Source organism: Poecile atricapillus, chromosome 3 (assembly GCF_030490865.1).
Source record: "Poecile atricapillus isolate bPoeAtr1 chromosome 3, bPoeAtr1.hap1, whole genome shotgun sequence".
Classification (NCBI taxonomy): domain Eukaryota; kingdom Metazoa; phylum Chordata; class Aves; order Passeriformes; family Paridae; genus Poecile; species Poecile atricapillus.
In genome coordinates this window covers 105,673,592-105,696,228 of record NC_081251.1, presented here as the reverse complement: position 1 = coordinate 105,696,228, position 22,637 = coordinate 105,673,592, and the positions used below count along the sequence as shown (strand labels likewise).

The following is a 22,637-nucleotide window of genomic DNA, read 5'->3' as shown; positions in this document are numbered from 1 at the left end:
CCAGGAAAGCACTTCTATGCTCAACCACAAACAAGGACCATCATTCCCCATTTCACAAAGGAAAGCAGAAACCTACTGACATTTAAGAAATCTGCTGATTAGCAGGAGCCATGAGAGATCTTTCCTGACTGAGCAACCTGACCACTGGGGGCCTGCTCTGCCTCGGCTTCACAACCACACAGACAAAAGTGTGCTGAAGAAGAAATACAGATCAGAAAGTCTCAATTTATGGAGCTTTCCTGGCAACCCACTGAGGAGCTAATAATTTAGGTAACACTAACAACAGTATGTTCATCATGGTGTTTTTATCCAAAGAACCCATAACCTAAGCTACACCTCCTGTGGCTTGAGAGTTTTTGTAAAGCTCCCATATAATGTCCTCTGAAGCCAAGGTTTTGAGATCTTCACTTTGTTTTTCTTTTGCCAGAAAAAATGTCTCAAAACAACATTGTTAAAGACATCTAAGAAGGAATACAACTGACAATTTCAAGATCTGACTGTGGTGAAAACAGCCATTCCTGTTGATGAAACGCTTTCCAAACGTAAGACCACACTAAAGGATCAAAGAGCCCTGATCAATGGCATTGCTGAAAGCATTAAAAAAGGTGATTTCTGCCATCATTCAACTGACACCACCTTTAAGAGACACAGCTTTCCAAGATCCTCAGATGTGTTCTTCTTCCAAAGTGGAAATGTGAGGGAATTAGACTTGCCCCATGAGCTTCATGAACTGAGGATGAGACACTTTATGCTTCACATACCTACTGCAGAGGACATTACAGAGCTCCTTTTCTTCAACAACTGTCATCCATTACTGTCCCAGCCTGGTCTGGAGTCGAAGAGCAGCATGCAGGTTTATGGATAAACCATGTCAGAATACTTACAAACATACCTGTTTTGTCATGTGTATTTTGGACAGAGAAAGCCACTGTAAAGATTAATATGAGTTTGATTTTTTTCTAACATGTGTCATACAGGACATGGGAAACATTTAATAAGGTACAATAATTCACTTTGGGAGTAATCCAGCCTCTCAAATATTACTGAATTATTGTTTTGTAACATGCCAAAAACACCCCTTTAGTCTCTTATAACAAAAATACACTGGACTAGGAAAAATATGTACCACAAGATGGGCTTTTATACCCCTCAGTGCTTAACTGAAAAACTAAGATGAACATTTGTCCTTGTAATAATTTAACGTATGTCAGCCAAACATATCTTTATCTTTATTTCAATTAAATTAAAAACAATCTGCAAGTATATTTATGCAACATTCACTATATACACACGATTTATGCAACTGCAAGGCAATCCTATGTATGCTGATTAATCTATTGTTAGTAAAACATGACAATAGCTATGGAAGTTGACAAGTGACTGTTTTCATGGCATGACTGAAAAATAATAGCTACTAGCCATGAAATGGATTATCAGTAAACCTTAAAAAGAACATGACATAACCTAGCAGAGATTAACAGTCTTCTAAATGTAGTATATTTGCTTCAGATGATAGTGCTGCTTTTAAAAAAAAAAAATTCGCTGTCACCTTAATGATGTAAGACTTTCATCAGCTCTATCTAAAGAAAGCAATAATTAGACATTATGCTTCCTGGCAAAAATTTATTTTTGAACTGGCACCACAGTATTTCAGAAAATAATAATAAAGTACCTCTTTGGTGAAGCCTAGGTACCCCCTACTACTCATTGTAACAACTTGTAAACAGGACCGCAATACAGTGCTTTGCCTTAATTCTAGCTCAGTTAGGTACCACAGATCTTCCTCACAGTCCTTCTCATAATTTTAGGAAGGTATTTTAAAGCAGGGAGTAAGTAAAGCAAAGGAAAATTAAGAAGGATATAAAGTTCCCTGTCTGAGATTTAAAAAAAGTGCATAATGTTTTCATTCCAAAAACTGTGCCACTGTATGGATCTGATGGATACAAGACTGTTTTTCCTTCCTGTACTGGACATTATTGATCATTACACAAACACAGTCTCTGCTCATTGGCCAAAGAAGTCTCTCCAGACTGTTTTCTGGTACAATCAGCTGTCCAATTACTTTAGAACAATGTCCTGCATACTAAAACAAGAATAGCAAGTTAACCGGGTTTTCCACTAGAAAGTCTCTTCTTGCAATTCCATTCCTGTACACTAGGTTTCCAACGCATTGGAGAGTTCTTAGTGTTTGGCATACACATCCCAACTCCTTGACACCACCAGGTTCAGTGCATCCATTGCCAGCAACAGACATAGCACCAGGAAAATGCGACTCCCAGCGCGAGGGACAGTTCAGGAGGAGGGGGCATTCTCCAGCAAGGGTGGCCCATCCCGATGCATCGATGGGTGTGTGTGCTCCCTTTTGTAAGTTTTTGGAGGAAGCTTTGGGATATGTTGAGAAGTGCTTTGTCGTGGAGGAACGGGTGGTCCAGCAACAGAAGGGAGGTCGGCATCCTGCGGTATCAAAGGCGGCGACGGCAGATGCCTCCGTGCTACATGTGGAGAAGGTGTCTGGGGGGGAGGGGGCGTGAACGGAGAGGGGCTGTTGGGGAAAAAGGTGTTACCAAGTTCGCTTTTTCTCCCCAGGGGTGGAGGCTGGAGGTGTAGTGGTGAGCTAGAGAAAACATCTGGAGTTCGCACAGGTTCCCGTGGCGGTAACTCGGGAGGGTTTGCAGTGGTAACACAGGAGTCAGAGATGCAGGTCCGATCAGGCACCGAGTACCTTGGAGAATACACTTTAGAGGTTGGTTGCCTAGGAGGGATTGCTGGTGGGTTGTCCAGGTGTGCAGAAGTAATCTGAGGTACACAAACATTTCAGTCAGGAAAATTCCAGAGAGGCAGCAAAGCACAGGACCCTGCTGTGAAACAGAAGCCCCCTCCTGCACTGCAGACTGCTCTTAGCAGGGCTGCAGCAACACATGAGTGAACAGCCAAGGATGGAAGGAATGAAGATGCACAGAGAGGGACAAGGGCAAGGCAAGGAATGGTCAAAGCAACAATTTCCATGCTAGTTCCATGTCTGCTTGCTGGGGAGGTTTGGATATCTTCCACCACCTTCCCAGTAACAAGCACTTGGAGTGGGTTAACACACCAGATATTTCTTCAAGAAAATGAGAAAAAGGGAGAGGCCGATGATGCTGAACAGGGAAGAAAAATAAACTGTGCTCAGAAGATGGAGTTAAGTAGTCAGAATTATGGAAGTGAACAGTTCCCAAGCTGCAGACCACAGTGACAGGACAACTGATCTCCAACACCCTATCACATACACAGTGTTTTCATTTTGGTAGGATTTCAGATACGTTTTGGTGATGTGTTAAATTCTGCTGACTGACAAAACAGTTGCCTGTAGTTTGAAAATAACTGCTGAAGAGCCACTTATAAGTTCTCTTCAAACATTTATCTGCTCTGAAGTAATTTTGAGTGGGATTTTCAAATCTGAAGTCACAAACGAGCTTCCACTGAAATCAGGTGAAATTTGACACTGTCTGCAACAAAGGCTGGATCAGATCCCAGTTGCCAGACAAACACAAAAGGAAAATGTAGCAATGGCTTAAGCAGGCAGGCAGACAGGATGGGTAAGCAAGCACTTGAATACCACAGCATCAGGGTCAAATATTCTGGTGAAACCTTCCAGAGGTCTGAGCTGTGTACAGCACTTTCCCTCATTACTGTTCATCAGTTCTTACTCTTATTCATATATCCTAAAATGATACTCTGGAACAATTAATCCCAGATGGAGACATCTGGCTGAAGCCTCAAGTTCTCACAGGCAAGGCAAGGACCTGAGCATAGCACATCAGTAGATGAGACATTTCTAATCCTAAATTTAGGTCCCATCTCTTTTTGCGTGTGTGAGATCAAGACATAGTGAGGGGCAGAGCTGTGAAGGCTTGAAATACATGGCTGCTTACTCTTTCACATACAGTTCTCCAAAAAATAAATGTACTGTCTTTAAGAGTTAATTTTCTATCATATCCTGCTCATCTTCTCCCAGAAAAACAAACTACCTTTTTTCTGCTTACTTACTTTTGATGGGGAGGATTCAGCTGGGGCAGATTCTGGTCTTCTTCGTGGAGGAACAGGAGGAGGGACAGGAGCATCATCTGAAGTTTTGGTAAAGTTTATGGATGACACAGAGGCAGATCCTAAGGGACATAAAAAACCCCATTGATAATAATGAACTTTTGGCTCAATACTGCTGCCAATAAAGGTGCCATAAATAACAAAGCAATTGCTCATAAAAAACATAATGAATCAAGGAAGTGGTAAATAAAGACAATGAAACAAGCCTCTAAATTTGCAGCGGCTATAAAAACTGCTTTTCTGAGCTGCAAATGTCTCTGTAGCCATCAGCTCCTGAACTCTCTTAAGTAATCCTTGAGACCAAAACCACACCACAGACTTGTCCTTATGTCACAACAGCACTAAAACAATATCCTGAACCTGCAGTCTGTGGACCCAACAACAAAGAAATCCTTTCTTCTCCAGAGGCTTTCTGAAGACCTGGCTTGGGCATTCAGCAATGGCACAGCTATGCTAAGGAACTTCTGCCTTCAGGAAGTCATTTCACCTCCTTGTGGCAACCAGCTGAACACAGGAGTAACCTCTAAAAACCCCCATATATGAAAGGAGCCTATATCCATTATTAAATACTGAGGGCACACCATAAAATATGAGCTTCCCCATATGTTGGGAAAGACAGAAGAAAAAGAGGTGTGGATAGGTCCTGATGGATTTAAAGAAAGCAAATACTGATTTTAAGTTCTCTAGGAAAACCGTCCGTGTACACTGAAATCAGTTCTGAATCGCAGGCAGCAGAATAAGGCACCCACAAATGATTCATTTTTCATTCTCACTGTTCACCATCAGATACCACATACATATGGTGATACATTCACACATACACCTATGGCAGCAAATCCCACAATATGTTTGGGACATATTTGGCCCTAGAGATTACCTCTGCCTTCAGTTCTGACAGGTCCTCCAAAGACTTGTAACAGTCCCTAGATAACACACCTAATTCTGTTCAGTTTCTCCTTTACAATAAAAACTTTTTAAAGAAAAAGGGAGTAAGAAATACTGGAAGTTTTTGATGCTGCAAGGAGACAAAAGCAATGATTTTTACAGTCACTTTAGAAGGCTAAACCTGATTTCCCCTGCCTAACACCACAAAATGTGACTGGCACCCGCTGTCTGTGAGCACCTACTTGTATGAAAAGGACTGGAGGGGTCTGAGTCGAACACGCTGCAGGCGTCTGTGGTGCTGGAAGTGGCAGAAGCAGGGGGTGGGGTCAGCGGGGTCCGGGGGGAGTTCGGGGCAGATGCTGTGGCTTCCGTCTCGCTCTCTGGGATGCGGCTGTAGCTGATTTTCCTTGGCTCCTGCTGCAGGGGTGTGGGATGTCTCATGGTACCTGGCCTTGGATTAGAGGGACGAACACCCGGGGACTTGAGAGGGTAGCTGTACTTCTTGGGCTGAAACGACAGAAAATATCAACCAAAATCAAAAGGCCATGGGATCCCTTAAATGTAGCTTTGTAGTTATGAAGTCAGAGATCTGAAATTACTTCTGCCATATATGAAAGACAAATGCAAGCACTTTTTGAAAAATAAATACAAAAATCAAATACTAACAAATCTTGGAGGAGGCTTGACATTTCGTGGCTCTATCTCCAGTGACTTGTTGAACAGATAATCTGTAAATTCTGTCTCCACACTGTTTCCCATAGGATTCAGGTTTTCAAAAAATCTCTGCAATACAAGAAGGCAGACAACTTGTCAGCTAAGATGCTTCTTAATGCTGCTTGTTTCTACAGCACAAAGGATTCCAGCTGTTCAAGAGAAGAGAGAAAATGCTGGAATCAGAGGTAAAGACAGACTTAAGCTATTAAATCTGTTTGTTGCCAGGCCTTTTCTGGATGTTGCTACTGCTATGCTTGGCCTGAAAACCAGCTGTGCAAGTACCCTAAATGCTTTCTGCAGTGCAAAATCAGACCAGGTTTGCTCAAACACTTCCAGAAGAAGCTGCAAACAATCCATCTTTACACTGATGCAGGGAAGACTGCTCCCACAATGCATTCTGTCAAAGCCTGAGGAGAACAAATTAAAAAAAAACTTGCCAAGTCTCTTAAGATAACCTGCCCTGTGACACTCTGAAAGTACATAGCTCAAAAGAAAAAAGGAAAAGAAAAAAGGAATAAAGGAAAGCAACCAGAGGACACTGCTTAGACAACCTGAGACCAAGGAAAACAAGCACCAGGAGAAAGAAAGATGTGAGTATCATCAGCATCAACACATGATGTAAAACACAGAACAGAAAGGCAGTGTAACAGAGGAGGAAAAGACAACTGGTCTCACTGGACAAATAATTGCAACTGAGTGAAGGACAATGAAAATCTGCCAGTTTCAGTTCCTGTCTAACACTGATCACTACGAAGATCTACCAACATCCAAACAGTTAAGAAAAAAATGAAATGAGCCCAAGAAACTGCAAGCATTGAGCTTTCTGCCCCTTCTTACAGTGAGACCCAAGACAGGTTTTATGACAGGTCTTCTACTCATCTCTGATTCAGTCAGACTGAATCTATGTGAATTCAGTCTGTCCTTATGGTCTGTCAACTGACAGAATCACCACAGAAGGAAATCGTGTCACTTACCCTGATGTCAAATTCCACTCTTAAACAATATGGCTGGTTCTGGTACTGCTGGATCTCCCCTGTTATCTCAGCTACCTTCCTTCTCTTGCTGAAGTTTATAAGGTCTTTCCCATGTCGTTTGAGAAATTCAGGATTGCCTTCTTCTGTTTTCAAGATGTTGGTTAAGTAAATCCCTAAATGGCACACAGAAGATGTTTTCAACAGAGAGTACAAAACAAGGAAGAAGTCACAACTGGAATACAAGGAATTCTTAAAGAATTTAATTTGTGCACTGCAATTATTTAGAAAACTCCTCTGTTAGGATCAATAAGAGAATTGCACCTCACCTTCCAATAGGGGCAACAATTTAAATATTTTAACATGCTTTTTCCAGAAAGCTGCCTTCTTCCATTGAAGTCCCACAGCCTGTGCATCCTTCTATGGTTTAGGAAGCTCACACAACTGAACACTAAAAGCAGACACTGAACAGGAGTGCTTTCTCATAACTCCTCTTTTCCATTAGACACCCCAGCTAGACTCCAAAAATTATTTTCATGTTTTAACCTTGGCTTCATTATTGCATCAAATCGTTTGAAGATTAGGAAGCAAAAAGCACTCTCCACTCCACAGATCATGTCTGGAATTGTCATTATGACCTGATAAGCTATTCACATGTGATCCTGCTAACCTCTACTCATCTCTGAAACAGGACAGAAGGTTTCTTAGTTGATCTTATCTTTCTTTGCAGAGCTCTGGAGTATATCTTTCCCCAATCTGTAAAAGGCCAAACAAGCCATCAACACTATTTTCTTTCAGTTTTGGCCTGAAGCCTATGTTGGACAAGTGCACTGTCCAGACTTGGAACTGATCTGCAGCAAACATTTACGTGGCTTGCTTAAGAAACAGGAGTGACATGCACTTAACATCACAATTTGCTAAATGTCAGCAGTCTACTTCAAAGAAGATCTGTTAAATCTGATGATAAACAGGATGCTTGTTTTCCAAACTCTGTTTCTATAGAAATAAGACTTTTTAATAGAAATGAGACTCTAGCTGTATTTCTTGGAACACTTGATGAGGAAAAAGGATCTTTCTTTGTCTCCCAGTCAATGGCAGTAATATTTCTAATGTGACCACCTTCTATTGAGAGTATTTCTCGTTGTAACAGTTCAAACCACATTCAAAGTAAAAATCAGCAAATATGGAAACAGGATATTGCAGATATACTTGTTTTTACTGCAAGTAACATCCTCCATGAATAGTCACTTTAGGGTTTTTTCCCACATATTTGTGTCAGGGCATCTGAAATTCCAATCCACCTGTCAAAATTGACTTTTCTCTCTATTGTTCTTACTCTGTTTAGAACCTTAGCCCAGTATTTTCCAAATGTTAATGTGGGACACGGCTCATCCAAACCAAACATACTCACCAAAAAAAGGCACACAAGGAGGATTAATGGACCTGAGTTTTGCCAAGTATTTCTTATAATGGTCCTCACTCAGCTCATAAGCTTCTTCTAAGATCTTCTTCTGGCGACTTGGAATTTGCTTAAAAGAGAGATCAAACAGGTTGTTTGGAAAGAGAAGATCAAGGCATGGCCCAGCAACAATACTGAGAGTAATGGTCTCCCACTGGTACTTGAATCAGGGACCACGAGGACAGTGCCCCACCATCCTGAGATGCCTTTCTTAAGTGGGGATGGATTTCTTGCTTCTGAAACCAAGGAAAAAACCCTCTCTCTTACACCCTGATTAATTTCTTGGGGGATTTACTTTCCTTGCTCCTTGGAAGCACATTCTTACTGACAAGACAGGCTTTCAGTGTAGCCAAGGTACCCTGCATGACACTGCCAAAGCAAAAGTGGAAAACATTTCACTGTACCTCAAATGTGTGATCCAACCTATAAACTGCTGCGGAGTTCATAGCACTGACAATCTCAAGGACACCATTAAAGTTGTTTAGCTCTTGAAAAACTTGCAGGATCTCAATTATCCGGCTCACTACAATTACTCTCTCCTCTAGGTTTTCTGTTTCTACAATGCATCTAAATACACAAGAACATTGATGTTTTTATTAAAGTGCTGATGAGGTTTCCAAAATCAAATATTAAGTTGTAACACAAACAAATATGATTTTATCAAATTACTTGAGGTAGTTCTGCAAATGTCTTAGAGATTTGAAAATATTCTAAGAATAAAAAGCTTGAGACCATTATGTTAAAATTCTCACAGGGACCAGTTTTAGCATCTAAACACCAAAACAGGAATTCTCCCAGAACAGAATTTTTCACAGTATACTTGTGAATGAACTGTAAATGTCCACAAATGGAGTAGGTGCAGATTCAGGAAAGTCACTTACTTTTCAAACCACAGAGTTAGGTTAGTTGTATGCCTTATCATTTTCAGAAGGTTGGGAGAATTAATTTCTTTATCTTCCTTCGTCCACACACTTCCAACTAGTTCTGATGGCTGCACAGCTCTGGAAAAGTTGATGTTTTATAAAAAAAAATGTAACTAAAAGCAGGAAAGAAGGCATTTTTTTCCCAAACCCTCTTGATTTTCACTGAATTTGGAATTAATATTTAGAAATAAATTCTTAAGATACCACTTCTACAATGTTAGGCTGCTCTCATGACTAAATGACTGATATTTCTACACTTCTTTTTTAGACTGCAGATGTTTCTTAATCTGTGTGACTCTTAGTCACCTCTGTTCATCTAAAAGAAGAAAGAAATCTCCATCTCATTCACTGTAACAAAACGTGAGCTTCCAATGCCTGATTAATTTCTTACAGGCAGCTGATGAGATCTGACACGGTCCTTAATTTGCTACACAAACCAGGATGTGAAGAAAACTCATTTAATAATTGTTCACGCTTCTCAAAGGTTGATCTACTCAGAAAATATCAAGAGAAAGCTGGAACACAAGACAATTAACAGTATGCAACAGTCACATATACTGCACATTAACTTGGGGAGGATAAAACAAATATTGTATTTAAGAGAACTTCCTCTGCAAAAATGGAAATTAATACACACCACGGGTGAAGTCCCTTGATTTCTGTGGGGCTTCACATCAGAGGCCCCCAGAGACAATTTGAGGCATGGAGAATGTTTTGATTTGTGCCATGTGTTTCTCGGTGGAGAAAAGTTACCTGTAAAAATCCGACTCCAGTAAAGTGAGCTGCCGAGCGATTTCTATGGGATGCAAAGTGAGCAAGTCAAAAGTCTCTGTGTGGCCTGGTTTGCTTATGTGCCACTCAATTGCTGGAGGGGGGCTCTCAAAAGTGATGTTGTGGCTTGGCCCAATGGCTTGTGCCTGCTTTTTCCTGTTGATTATCTTTGTGATGGATTCAACCCACTTCTTCATGGCTTTGCCTGGCACACAGAAAAAAATATTATTTAGGTAATACTGTTTTTCCTAAGACATCAATATAATTCAGAAATCTTCGGGTTTAACCCCAAAACATACTAAGTTAAAGCAGTCATATATTCTTTAGGATTGGCATTCTCACTCAAATGTAGAAGTATTCAAAGATAGAAAGAATTCCTCAACAGTCAATGCTGAGCACAACGTTGCCCAAGCACAAATTAGAACACCCAAATTAAACTCCTGCTCTGATTTAGGTGCTTTTCTTTCTTTTCTGAGTTTACAGTGAGTTTTTGGGAACAAAAACAAAATGCAAGAACAAAATGCATTTCTGCAAACACCTTGAACTCTATAGTTTGGGCAAGAGCACGTGATTACCTCAGATAACCTAGAAAGTCAAAATAATAAACAGGGAGAAGCCTTTTCCTGTACTACACTTACAATCAAAACTGAGAATAAAACTGAAAGGCCAAATGCCTTTTTACCTCTGCACCATAAGAACTTCATGCACTAGTCCATTGAAAATTTACCAGTAACAGCCACTGAATTAGCTGCCTCATTCTTCCCTCTTTTTAATGGCTAAATAACCACTAAGTACTTCTCTGACATAGACTTTTCCTACAAATTGCTCCTCTGTCTGTCTTAGTTTTATTTAAAAGGAAACAGGAAAAGTCTGCACAATCACAACGGCAAGGTGTCCTACAGTTCATATACACTGTGAAGTAGCTGGAAACTCTTGTTTCAAAGAAATAATGGTTTCCACCATCCAACTTGCACAAAAATTACCCTTGTGTAAAGTCTAAAATATCAATCAAAGCAATTATTCTGTCCTGATCACTACTTGGTTCTTATTATTTTTCATTAATTCAGTCCCCCTACAACAAAACTCGTAATTTACATAAATAACAATCTTTGTTCTGAACAGGAGCCAGATTTTGAATAATAGGAATAGAAGTTTATTTCATGCTCTTTATGAAATATTTAATAAGCAGTCCTATTTTTTAATAAGCTGTCCTATTTTTCCTGAAAGCAAAATTCATTTTTCACACATGAAAAACATTCATTCTTCACACATCACATCATTGATCATGATTATCTTAGAAACGGGATGCTTCAGGATAAATGTCAGCACTTAAGAAACTGTAAATACCTCTTACTGTTCCAATGAACTCCTCCAAACGTTTCAGAAGGTCAGCATCTCTTTCAAAGTCATAGAAATGGTGCTCTACCCAGTGTCGACACACATTTAATACTCTGCAGAAGCAAAGAATAAATGAACACTCCACAGCTCAGTCTATCTTCTCTATCAAAGCAGCTGCAAGAAAGGCCACGGGCAGCACCAAGAGCCAGTGCAGCCAAAAGGAGCCACTCCAGGAGGAATTCAGGGGGGCTCACAGGGGTGCAGCACTCACCGTAGCTGCACAGGTTGAATGTACTCTTTCCTAAATCTCTTCAGCTCTGCACTAAGGGGTTGGTCTCCGTTCTCCATGGCAATACGGTCGGCTTCCGTTGGCTCAGGCTCTGGAATTTCAAATCTAGCACAGAAGATGGGTGTAAGCACTAGGCCTCTGCTACACCAGTCTTGGGTAAAGCTTCTGCACTTAAACTTGTACATTTTACTGGCAATCCTTGAATTGGACAACTTTTTAAAAGGAGTTTGAAGCGACTCAAAACCAACTGGAAAGCCAGAATCTTACACACTCCAAGTAAAAAAAAAAAAAATACACTTCATAAGAACAGTATTTTTAACAGTGGCATACCTTTCTATTAGCAAACTCAGCAACTCTTGAGGTCTACAGAAGGATCTATATGTTGTGAGAAAAGTCCGAACAAAGTTGGGATCTAAGACAAAGAATAATTTTACACTTATGTCAGCAATTACCTGATTTTTTTTTTCCCTTTACAATAACTTCAATTATCCATTAAAATTAAGGATGTCACCCTATCAATTTACAGAGAAGATGACGTAAACCGAAATGGCTTTGGTAACAACTGAAAACCTCCTAAAAGAGCAATACAAAGCAGAACTTAAAAACAATTTTCATTCTGTTAAAGGTTCACAACAATGACTATTTTCCCCCCACCCTTCAATTGTTAAAACACAGGATTCCTTCCCAATGACTTTGAAATTCATGGATAGGTGATATTATTTATGAGTAAACAACCTTGGTTTTGACAGTGATCAGGACATGAGAACTCAAAAAACATATCAAGTAACTTTGCCTCTTCCTGGGGAGAATATTTCCCTTCAACTGGCACAACTGATAACCAGTCATGGTTAAAGCAGCCTAGATACTTTTTCATCTGACAGCCGTGTTAGAGGTTATATTTATTTCACTTTAAGAAAATCAACTTATTTCATTTAAATTGACTAATGACATATCAATTAATTTAAAATAAGAAAACGTGTCTTAAAAACAATCATGTATTCAAAACAGAAAACCAAAGTGTCTCATAATTACAAAAGCAAACCCATTTGTTTTCAAATATGAGGAAATGCAGTGACAGCTCCCTGGCACTGCACAGAGCTGACCAGAAACAAGGTTAACACTGTTACTGAACAGAATTAATGAGCAGATTGTGACACCTCTGCATATTAAATCCATATCCAGATTTGAAAACCAAACCCCAGTTGGTAACTGTCCTAACACAGAATGGCAGAAGAGGAGCTCACAGGACTTCAAGCAAGAATTCCTGTAGCTGTAACATGTAGGACAAAAAGCCTGCATTATTTGACCTACTGCTCTATTGGATTTGTTTCCTGGAATATGGATTTTTAAGAGCTGCTTTAAAATCCTCCTTAACTCTTTACCAGCATCTTGTCCATCTGAATGAACATTCTACCTTTCTTAGATCCCACTGAGCTGTTCATTTGGGCAACAGTTTACTGTGATGTGCTGCACATCTAAACTGTGCCAGGTAACACAGCATTTCCTTGCAATTTTGTTGCATGATAATTCTCATTTCTTAAACAATTGGCTATTCTGCTTCACACATGTCCTTCATTACTCCATTTTTCTAATCATAATCCCTCTCCCACTAGTCCTTGAAACTGTACAGTACAAAATTATTTTCAAAGGCAGAACTCCAATACTTTTTGCACAAAGAAGGTCATCCCTGTTCCCATCATCTTTGTCATGAAAATACAAAAATTCTGCTGTGCTAAAGAAGCACAGTAACTCACGTTTCACAGCTTGTAATCTGTACACAGCATCTACTCTAAATAAAAGATTTTGTCTACATGAAAAAAAAGAGTTTCCATAGCAATTAACATTTTCAGATCACTGCAAGCTCTGAGTGGTAGCTATTGTTATTTACAGGTAGGGTCAGCATATAAATCCACAATACATATTGAGTTTCAAACAAAGTAGATCAGAAAATCAAATCTAACTTTGTTATCTTACTAGCAATGACTATGACTCAAAATAGTGTACAATATATGAGCAAGTGTTAAAAAAATACAGACAACACCAGTTCGCCAGGATGTCTGCTCATGTGACAATTCTCTCTTCAATGCAGCCAATTTGAAAGCTAAAAAAGAACAATAACTGTTCTACGAGGATTTATAAATAATCACCCTTGAATTCCTTAAGAAAGGAAACGGACACTATGATGACGCACAAGCACTCTTAACATATCAAAGCTTTAAAAATAGAAGAGTGCTGCCCTATAGATAAAAAAAAAATGGCATGACTTTAAAATGTTGGTACCACCTAGCTCAGCTGCTCTTAAACAAGAACAGGGAAAGAGGAGATAATGAATGCAAAAACACATTAAAACAAGGAAAACCCACCAGAGTATGCAAATAGGGTCAGACCCTGAACTTCTAATTGCGGGACAATTTCTCTCATGTAAAAATACACGGAAAGCTGCTTTTGCAGAGGAGATTTCTCCCTGTTTTGCTGCTTCAGCACAGGACAGTTTGGACAGTCTGCCACACCTTGTGACCAGGTGGCCATCAGGGCTGTCTCTCTGCCTGAGCTGTTGCAGTGGCTGGATGCCTCCCACCCCTGGCAGAATTGTTTCCTTAGAGCTGTCCCCGTTTCACAACAAAGAAATTTTGTCTGATAAAATGGTTTGTCATTTGTCAAGGGGGTGAGGGATGACAAATAAAAGGTCCAACACCCATATCTACAAAAGAGGTGGACTGTGTGGATCTTCATATATGACAAAAAATTGAGACCTGATTTGACTACAGTAACTAACTAAACTGCAACAAATTCATATGATCTTTGCAAGTGCATCTGTAATTATTTCTTACGCTACTTGACCTACAAAGATAAAAACCCAGAGAAAAGTCACAGCTATAGTAAATATTGTCTTTAGACTGTCACATCAAGGGCTGCCATAACCAGTCACACTGAATTTCAGAAAAATTGCCTCAGAAAGGTGAAAGCTTGCTGTTCTGGCATCTGAATATAAAGCCAATAAAGACTTTTAAGTTTACCATCACACAAACAATCCTGTGTGAGGAAAGAAAAGCATTTCTACAGTCTGTAGCTGTTTGGTTACACATCACCACAGCACTCATCTTCCCAGGTCACCAAGCAGAGAAGAAGCCTTGAACTCAGCTGACACATGTGTGAAAGAGCTAACCTGGTGCTCTGGAGAGTTGCTGCCCTACTCACTGCATCTCACAAGATGCAACCAAACCCTGAATGATTTACATCACAAAGGGACCATGTTTCCTGTAGAACAGAAGATTTTTGGTTGAGTCACTTTATCTTTTATTTCTTTGCTGGAAAAGACTGCACAGACTGGTGAGAACAATGATGTTTTTCCTTACAGATAACCAACTATAAAACAGAAGGTATAGAAGATAAGAGTGCTGAGAAATTATGCACAATGTAGCAATGCAGCATCACTAAGATGTCCACTAAGATGTTTAAGGCTACAAAGACAGGCTAAATATATTATAAGACAATTATTCGTATCCTTTTGGTCAAAGTCTTTCAGGCCATCTCTCCGTACCCATGTTCTCAGTTTTCTCATACAATAGTTTTTGCTAATTCTTTGGCAAAGACAATGCTAGATTTAAAAATAATAATAGAAAAGTATCTTCCTTTCTCTAAAGCTGAGTTGCTTGATTTTAACTTTCAGAACTATAAAATTATGTCATAAATCATGACTATAATGTTCAAAGCAAAGGGCTAGAAGTTTATGAAGTTACAAGAAAATGAAGACAGGTACAAAACTGCTCAAATAAAAACTGCCAGCACAATATTGCATTTGGGTTTCTAGTAAATGTTAGGAAAATTCAAGGAAATTAAAAGAAGATCAAAAATAGTAATGGAGCAAAAAGATATAAGTATTTAAAAAAGGAAACAGAGCATTACACTACAGGAATTATATTCTGCTTACTCCTCACTTCTTTCAAGCAAACATTCCTGATCTATGCAGGGTACCTAGGACTGAGCTGCAGAAGAATAATCTGCAGCAATTAAGAGTGTAAAAAGGAAGAAAAAAAAATAATACAAAAAGCACTAGTACCAAGATGCATGAAGTTTCAGAATAACTGACATGGAGATTGAATCAGAAAAAAATCCAAACCTCAAACACAAGCCCATGCTTCACAGCACTGCTTATGAAAATCCTGGGCTGCTATCGAGAACCCCACACACTGAGGTCAGCCTGGATAACCACATAAATGTCTTTAATGTCTTCAACACAAACAGAAACCCTAAGTCAAAAGTCCTTAAATCAAATCCTCAATAAGTTCTGATTAAGGCAAAGTTCTGAGGCCAAATTATGCAAGTGATTGCATCTATCACGTTGATATTGGTGTTTCCATAACACATCAGCATGGACACAGGTAAGAGCTGATAGAGTACAACCCTGAACTGAAAACACTGGGTCCATAATTCTCTCCCACAATGCTGGCCCTTCCTGTGTCACTCAGCATTAGAAGTCTGGAGGGAAGGCAGTTCTTGTAGCTTGGGGCACGAAGGAAAAAGTATTGTCTAGAGCTCAATTGCTGCAGGCTCCCACCCCCATCCCTTGCATGAGAACAATCTTATGCACATGTAATATCCCATGTGAAATGCCAAGCATATTCACTTTTCACTCACTTTATGCATGTTGCTGCACATATTTAACACAGGAAGAGAAGCATGAACGAGTTACTACCTTGAGTTTTGGCTGCACAAACCAAGTGCCTCACCTGCATACATGTGGTAAGTCAGCCTCTCGATGAGCTTCACAACAGTTCCTGCCTTGATGATGGGGATTCCAGATTTGGGCTGCATGTTTTCTTCAAACACAATATTCTCTTCAGAGTCGGGTTCTGCAAATCTGTAAAGCTCAGGATTTGGAAATCTCATCTGCTCCTCTTTTTCTTCCTGCAACATTGTTACATCCAACATCCTTTCCAGCGTGCTTCTATATTGCAAAGATATCAATGCTGCCATCCAGTTGTTTTTCTCTTCAGCTGATTTAGCAGCAAAAATAACACTGTTCTCATCTTTTAAGATGATTTCAAAAGCATGTCTATACTCATTAGTGTCATCTTTATCATTGATTTGTACCTTTCGCATGAAGAACTTCTCCTTGAGTCGATATTCTGCATTGCTAGCACCAGGAAGTCTTGGCTGGCCATGATTTGACTTACAGCAAATCATCAAGCCATCAAACAGGAATATGTGTCTCTCGTGCTTTGCTCCTACACGTGTGAGTGTTCCTTCCATGATGAACTCGTTACAGCACTGTCCAATGTCTTTACCCTCCCAACCATCAATGTTTTTCTGGATTTCATTCATTTTCTTAATTGCTAGCTGCTTCCCCTTCATCTGCTGAGTATAGAACCGGCATGCGGATTCACTTCAGTGGAGGATGGGAGAAAGGCAGCCTATTAGTACACAGGCATTTAAGAAACACAACCACCACCAACACAGAAACACCAGATCGTCCTTCTGAGAAGTGAGAAGGACTCCACTGAGAATGCAATTCCATCACTCAATATCAGCACCATTGCAAAGGTTTGACTAAAGTATCTCATCTGATAAATTTTCTACTTATCTTCAGCAATAGATGTTTTACCTAAACACAAGCAACCAGAGGCAGGCAAACTGTGAGTGCTTCTTAGCCCAACAAGCCACTCACTTCCATAACCAACAGAACAATTTTAGATGGTATTAATTTGAAACAAGTACATTCAGAAAAAAAAATAAGCTGTTAAATGCATTCATGTTCGAGCCTAAAGATCACCCTTGGCAGCACAAAACTTGTCTGGCAAAGAAAATACTGAAACAATTTTAAGACTAGTTTCAAATTCAAGAACATTCCCATCTAACCACACAGAGAGCTACTTTCAGAACATTTTTTGGTGGATATTTATTATCTGAGCACAATTAACCCAACAATGCTGTAACTTTCTACTTACCCGTGAATTCTCAGAATGTCTCAACTACCAGTTTGCAAGGACACATAGAAATTAGAACTGTTTTAAAACAATAACAAATTATCTTGGCTTTGATGTCACTTCCTCTGAAAAAGTAGGCTTGTCACAAACTATTTTGTTCATTGTTTACTAAAAGAGGAAACCGGGAGCCCTGGATTTATAGCAAAGCATTAAGAGCAGAGAGCAGAAAAACCGGAAACGTTTACCTAAGCCTTCGTTTTGCAAGGCTTTTGGAGCATATCCGTTCCATACTGCTTTGAAGATTTAGCAGGGCAGTTATTGCTTGCTTCAAGCACTCCTTATCCTCTTCATCCTCACTTTTTTCTTCCAATTGCTGTGAACATTGAAAGTCAAAGACAGGAAGTGTTACAAGCCTTTTGGTACATTCAAATCCAGTTTGACCCAGGAAGAAGAAATCTAACCATCTGCTGATTTTCCATGCTCCTGCTTTTTATAAAAGTTAATGGTAATAACCAGGTGTGTTACTGACACAGGTGAGAGACAACTCTGCTAAGAGCTTAATCTCACTAAAATACAGCACAGTCACTAAGGTCCCCGCAGATACAAACACACTCAGACACACAGTATTTATCTCAAACTGGTTTGATTTACCTTACAGCTCCTTAATGGAACCCATTTTAGGTGTTAAATCTTAACAAGAACAAGCAAGGAAGGAGATCCCCATACACACCATACTATAGGACAAGATCAAATCGATCTGTAACACATATAAACATCCTGGAACAGGCAAGCTGCACCCAAAGCTAAGCAGAATTCCTTCATCACATTTAAAAACAGAAGATTACAAGGGTTCTCATCTCACAAATAACAGTCTAATTAATAAATCGGGTTGAAAGGGATCTTGGAGATTCTCTCAGCCAACCTTCAGCACAACAGCAGAGCCAACCCAAATCAAGTTTGTCTAGAGCCACGATGAGTTTTGAATCTAAAAACTGAACTAACACTAATATTTTGTGTATAATTACTGTTATGACAGGAAAATTTTTTAAAACAAGATCTGCCATGTTTAAGATTGCTTAAATTGAAGATTTTCATCTCAATTCTTCCTTTAAGCATTTGAATGTTTCACATCAGTGAAAAATAGATGACTACAGCTGTGGCTTAGATGTCAAACTGAAACAATATATGCAGAATTATCAACAGATAAACATTTAAGACTATCATACACCAAGAATTAGCTCCACACAACTGAAGAATTTGTTTTGGTAGTAGAAGTGAAACAAAAGCCAGCACAAACCAGAATGGAAACACTCTTGGAAAAAGTATAATTGTGTTGTTTGATTCCAGTGTAAAATATAATATTGTCCTCCAAAATACAACGGAGTACAACACAGTCATGTCTGATATTTTAATATGTCAGAGAACAGCATGATTTTTTTTCCCTAACAAGAATTAATAATTCCGTGCAACAGCTGTCAATGCCAAACACTATTTTATTTGTGTTTTCAGCCACAAGGATGACCACAAAGTTTATTCCAGGCAGCTTTGGTTCACGTAATGCCATCTGTCGTACTCTCAACCTAAGCAGCATTAGGTGTGAGAGCCTACTTGTGTAACAACCACTGAAATAGGTTCGAGAATGCACCACAACAATCATTATTCCCCAAAAGATCTTGGGGAGATGACATCATCCGAGGAAGAACAGACTCCCCACTTCATATTCCTCTGCTCTCCACATTTAGTGGAGGTATCATCCCCCCTTTGCTTCAGTTTTGCTGATCTGGGTTCAGAGAGGACTTCAAACCAGTGAGGCAGGTACAGCACCAGTGGAAGAAGTCTTGAGAGAAAGCTTTGAAAAAGCTGTAACTACCTCTAAAATTTTGCATCTTTCCTGCACAAGCATTCAGAGAAGGCTTTTTGCCTTTCTGTTTTTGATTTTAAAAACTTCCATCAAAACAGTCTGGCTGGGTTTCCTACAGTTTCTGGGTTGTTACTCTTCAGCAGTGGAAGAGATTGTTTCAGCCTGGACTCCCTGAAAATAAGCCTTACTAGGTCCTACAATATCCTGTACATTCTCTTCAGAAAAGAACTAGTAGAGATTAACATTCATTAATGCAAAGCATTCTGCTCTTATGTTGCTTTTTACAGAAACCTCTCTCCAGTTGCAAAAATCTTGGTATTCATCCATGTCCCAAAGCAAAATACATATCTGCATATAGACAAAGCAGTTAATATTTTTCCAACAGGATCCATTGGGAGTAACCCTATTTCCAATGGTAAATAGAAACTAAATCAAAATCCAGTGAGTGTAATTATGCTCCAGGCTTAACATTTAGAAAGTGCTGTGCAGAAATGTGTCTTCTTCTGCGCAACACAAACACAAATGGCAAATCAGGCAGTACTCTGAATTACTGAGAAGACACTTCCCTGGACACAGGAATTTGGAATTATATTTATATTTATATTACAGCATGGTACTGTACAATTACCAAAACCAGACTTAGTCAGAACTCAGTGTAAATTACAGCAACAATTTCATCCTACACTGCCCCGGACAGTTTGGAAAGGGTGGAAAGTAAAATGGCATCATTGGAAAGCACCCAGAATGTTTCTCTGCAAATGCCACTCATTCTTCTATAGCTGTGCAGTGCCCCCTAATGAACAAACCAGGGAGATGCTGAGTAAGTGGAGGTGGGGGGGTTCTTTGTTTTGGGGTTGTTTCTTTGCTTTTGGGCTTTTACACACAATACAAAAAATATCATAATTTTATGTGAAGGAAGTGCAGAATTCTGATTATCGGTAGTATTATAGAGATAGTGGGTTTTAACAATCTTAGGAGAAAATATTGGCTTACCATTCATGTGATTCACAATGCACAAGACCCTGTTAATTCAAGGAAAACAAACTTGGAAAATAGACTGCTAGAAAAGTCTCTAATAAAAAGAAAGTACTCTACATTCTAGGCCATAAGTTCTGAAGAGCCACCAAGAAGTGGAAGACCATGTATTTTGTTCTACCTGCTGCATACCACAAGGATTACACATTTATAAATTCCAAAGAGATAGAAAAGAAATCCTCCTCATGCAATGCACAGTTAGACTGCGGTAGCTGACCTCTTAGACTGTCAGAGAAGCATTTCTCTGGAAATACAATGATAGGAAATACATATGAGAACATGCAGAAACAACCACAACAGCAGGTGTCACAACAGATAGTAGTCTCGTACTTTAGGGTTTGCACCACAACCTCGACTTCTGTCTTCCCAGAAGATTAAGTCTAACCACTGAAATTTGTGAACTGCAAGTTCCCCAGTGTCTCTGGGAAACAAGACCACATCTTCAATACATAGAAGACAGAGCTATTTTGTAATCATGAATAAAAACCGACAGGGTTTCTTCTCTGACCAAGGCAGGTCTGCTGGCACTTTGCCACAAACTAATCCTGGAACATGGCTCAATAGCATAGGATACCTGAGAGCACTCTGACTTTTTGGAATTCGTACAAAAACCAAAAAACTCAGCCCAAAGCAGCAGTGTACTGGGGGCAAAAGAAAGTCTTCTCATATCTAGAAACTTTAATTTTTATAAAGCATCAGGAAATCATCTGGGACAGTAAATGGGGACAACTTCAAGGGACATCTATGCACTTCTGGAAAATTCTACCAGACTAAAAAGCACCTCACACTTGAACCTTGAAGGAAACGCCACATGCCATATTCCTGAGCATACACAGTTTCAATGCACTGAAATTTGAAAAGTCATTTTGTTTTCATATAAACTCAGACTATCTTGAGCACAGTGCAGTAAAAATATTCATACAATTATCTGTTTATTTAGATCTACATTACCAGCAGGAGTGTTAGTTGCATTGACAGTGGAACAGAACTTATCTTACTAATGCAATGATAAAAACCTTTTCTCCACTCTAAAGTTTAATTATGGCTTCTCAGTTTAATTTTAAATAGTTACATAAAATAGCACATGTCAAATATCAAACCCCAGATATCAGATAATTAGTTACAAAAAGCCTTCAGCATTCTCTTGGAAGTACATTTTAAAAGACACAGAAGTTAAAAGGCCCTCATCTTTTATTTCACGTTAAGTTTAACTCACAATTTAAAATATGACCAACCCATCAGGAAGCATACTGGGCAAGTAAAGCATCAAAATAGAGGAAAACAAAAAGCATTTCAACTTTTAGTACAAGATTCCTTGTTCCTTCACCTCTTTACTATGTGACTTAAAACAGATCCTAAATATATGTTGAAAATTCAAGTACATCAAATGTTATTCGAGCCCAAAAATGTAAAAACATTTGGGCTAAAGAAACCTGTGATTTTAAGGAATTGCTACTTTGATTACTCAATGTGAATGTTCTTATTTGGGAAGGTGTGGGTGGGTGCGTATGTGTGAAATTAAAATAATTATGTTTCAGAATTCAGTAATGCTACTCAGAAGTGCCATGTTGAAAATCAGGATGGACACTGAGGAAAAGTCAGGAAGACCCACTCAGAAACATGAACTGTACAAATCTGTCAGCTGATGTTTCACCAATTCAACAGTTCAAAGTTTTCTACAACAGGTTTCTTATGTGGCCAATTTGCCATTAGCACTCATTCAGCCTGTCAGAGACCATATTCCAGATTAGCTCCAGAGCTACAGCACCCTGGTAAGTGTTTCACCTGCTGTCTGCTCAGCAGGAGGAGGTGCAATTTTGCTTTCAGTTTTTGCAGCTGGGAAGGGATTCATGTATGCAATCAATGTTAGGTTACACACTCAGCATCTCCTTCACGAAGGAAGGGATATAAAAGCAAAGTCTTTTTTCCAAATGCCTTCTCTGAGGTTCTCACAAAAGTATTTCCTAAACATTCAGACATTTTGTAGGCTACTAGCAGCCATTTATGCATTTTATATTGCATTACTGGGAATGGCTACTTTGCCTATAGGAGGCCTTGACTTCTCCAAGTACAGAAAACTCATTTTCTCTGCATTTTTCAGAAATATGGGATTTGTTTTTTTTGCATACGCTGATGTCTCCTCCACAGCAGCATCATTACCTTTCTGCAACAAATGTACAAGTTCACACAGATCCTTCCAGAGCCTTCATGCTCTGAAACTCTCTTCTTTCTTACTGTCACTTTGGTTTGTCTCATCACTATTAGCAGACCTGCAGAATACATTAGAAATTTAAAACTCATAATTTAGTTCATAACATTTAGTTAGATCAGTATTTGAAATATCACAGAATATTTACCTATGTGCTTCCACACTTGTAATT

The 22,637-nt window shown here is 39.2% G+C and overlaps 1 protein-coding gene across 4 annotated transcripts in view; it reads right to left on the bottom strand.

Moving 5' to 3' along the window:
* Positions 1-1,207: 1,207 nt before the first annotated feature.
* Positions 1,208-22,637, bottom strand: part of SOS1 (SOS Ras/Rac guanine nucleotide exchange factor 1) — a 43,439-nt gene continuing 22,009 nt past the window's right edge. For 3 of the 4 annotated variants that reach the window (XM_058834576.1, XM_058834577.1, XM_058834578.1), the window contains 14 exons: positions 17,606-17,733; positions 16,164-16,819; positions 11,764-11,845; positions 11,416-11,538; positions 11,154-11,257; positions 9,789-10,011; positions 8,994-9,113; positions 8,517-8,679; positions 8,065-8,182; positions 6,657-6,829; positions 5,635-5,751; positions 5,211-5,475; positions 4,027-4,145; positions 1,208-2,796 (listed from right to left, as the gene is read on the bottom strand). In XM_058834576.1, the coding sequence (XP_058690559.1) occupies positions 2,293-2,796; positions 4,027-4,145; positions 5,211-5,475; positions 5,635-5,751; positions 6,657-6,829; positions 8,065-8,182; positions 8,517-8,679; positions 8,994-9,113; positions 9,789-10,011; positions 11,154-11,257; positions 11,416-11,538; positions 11,764-11,845; positions 16,164-16,819; positions 17,606-17,733 (2,895 nt within the window). In that variant the 3' untranslated portion in view covers positions 1,208-2,292. The other variant, XM_058834579.1, reaches the window with a different exon arrangement.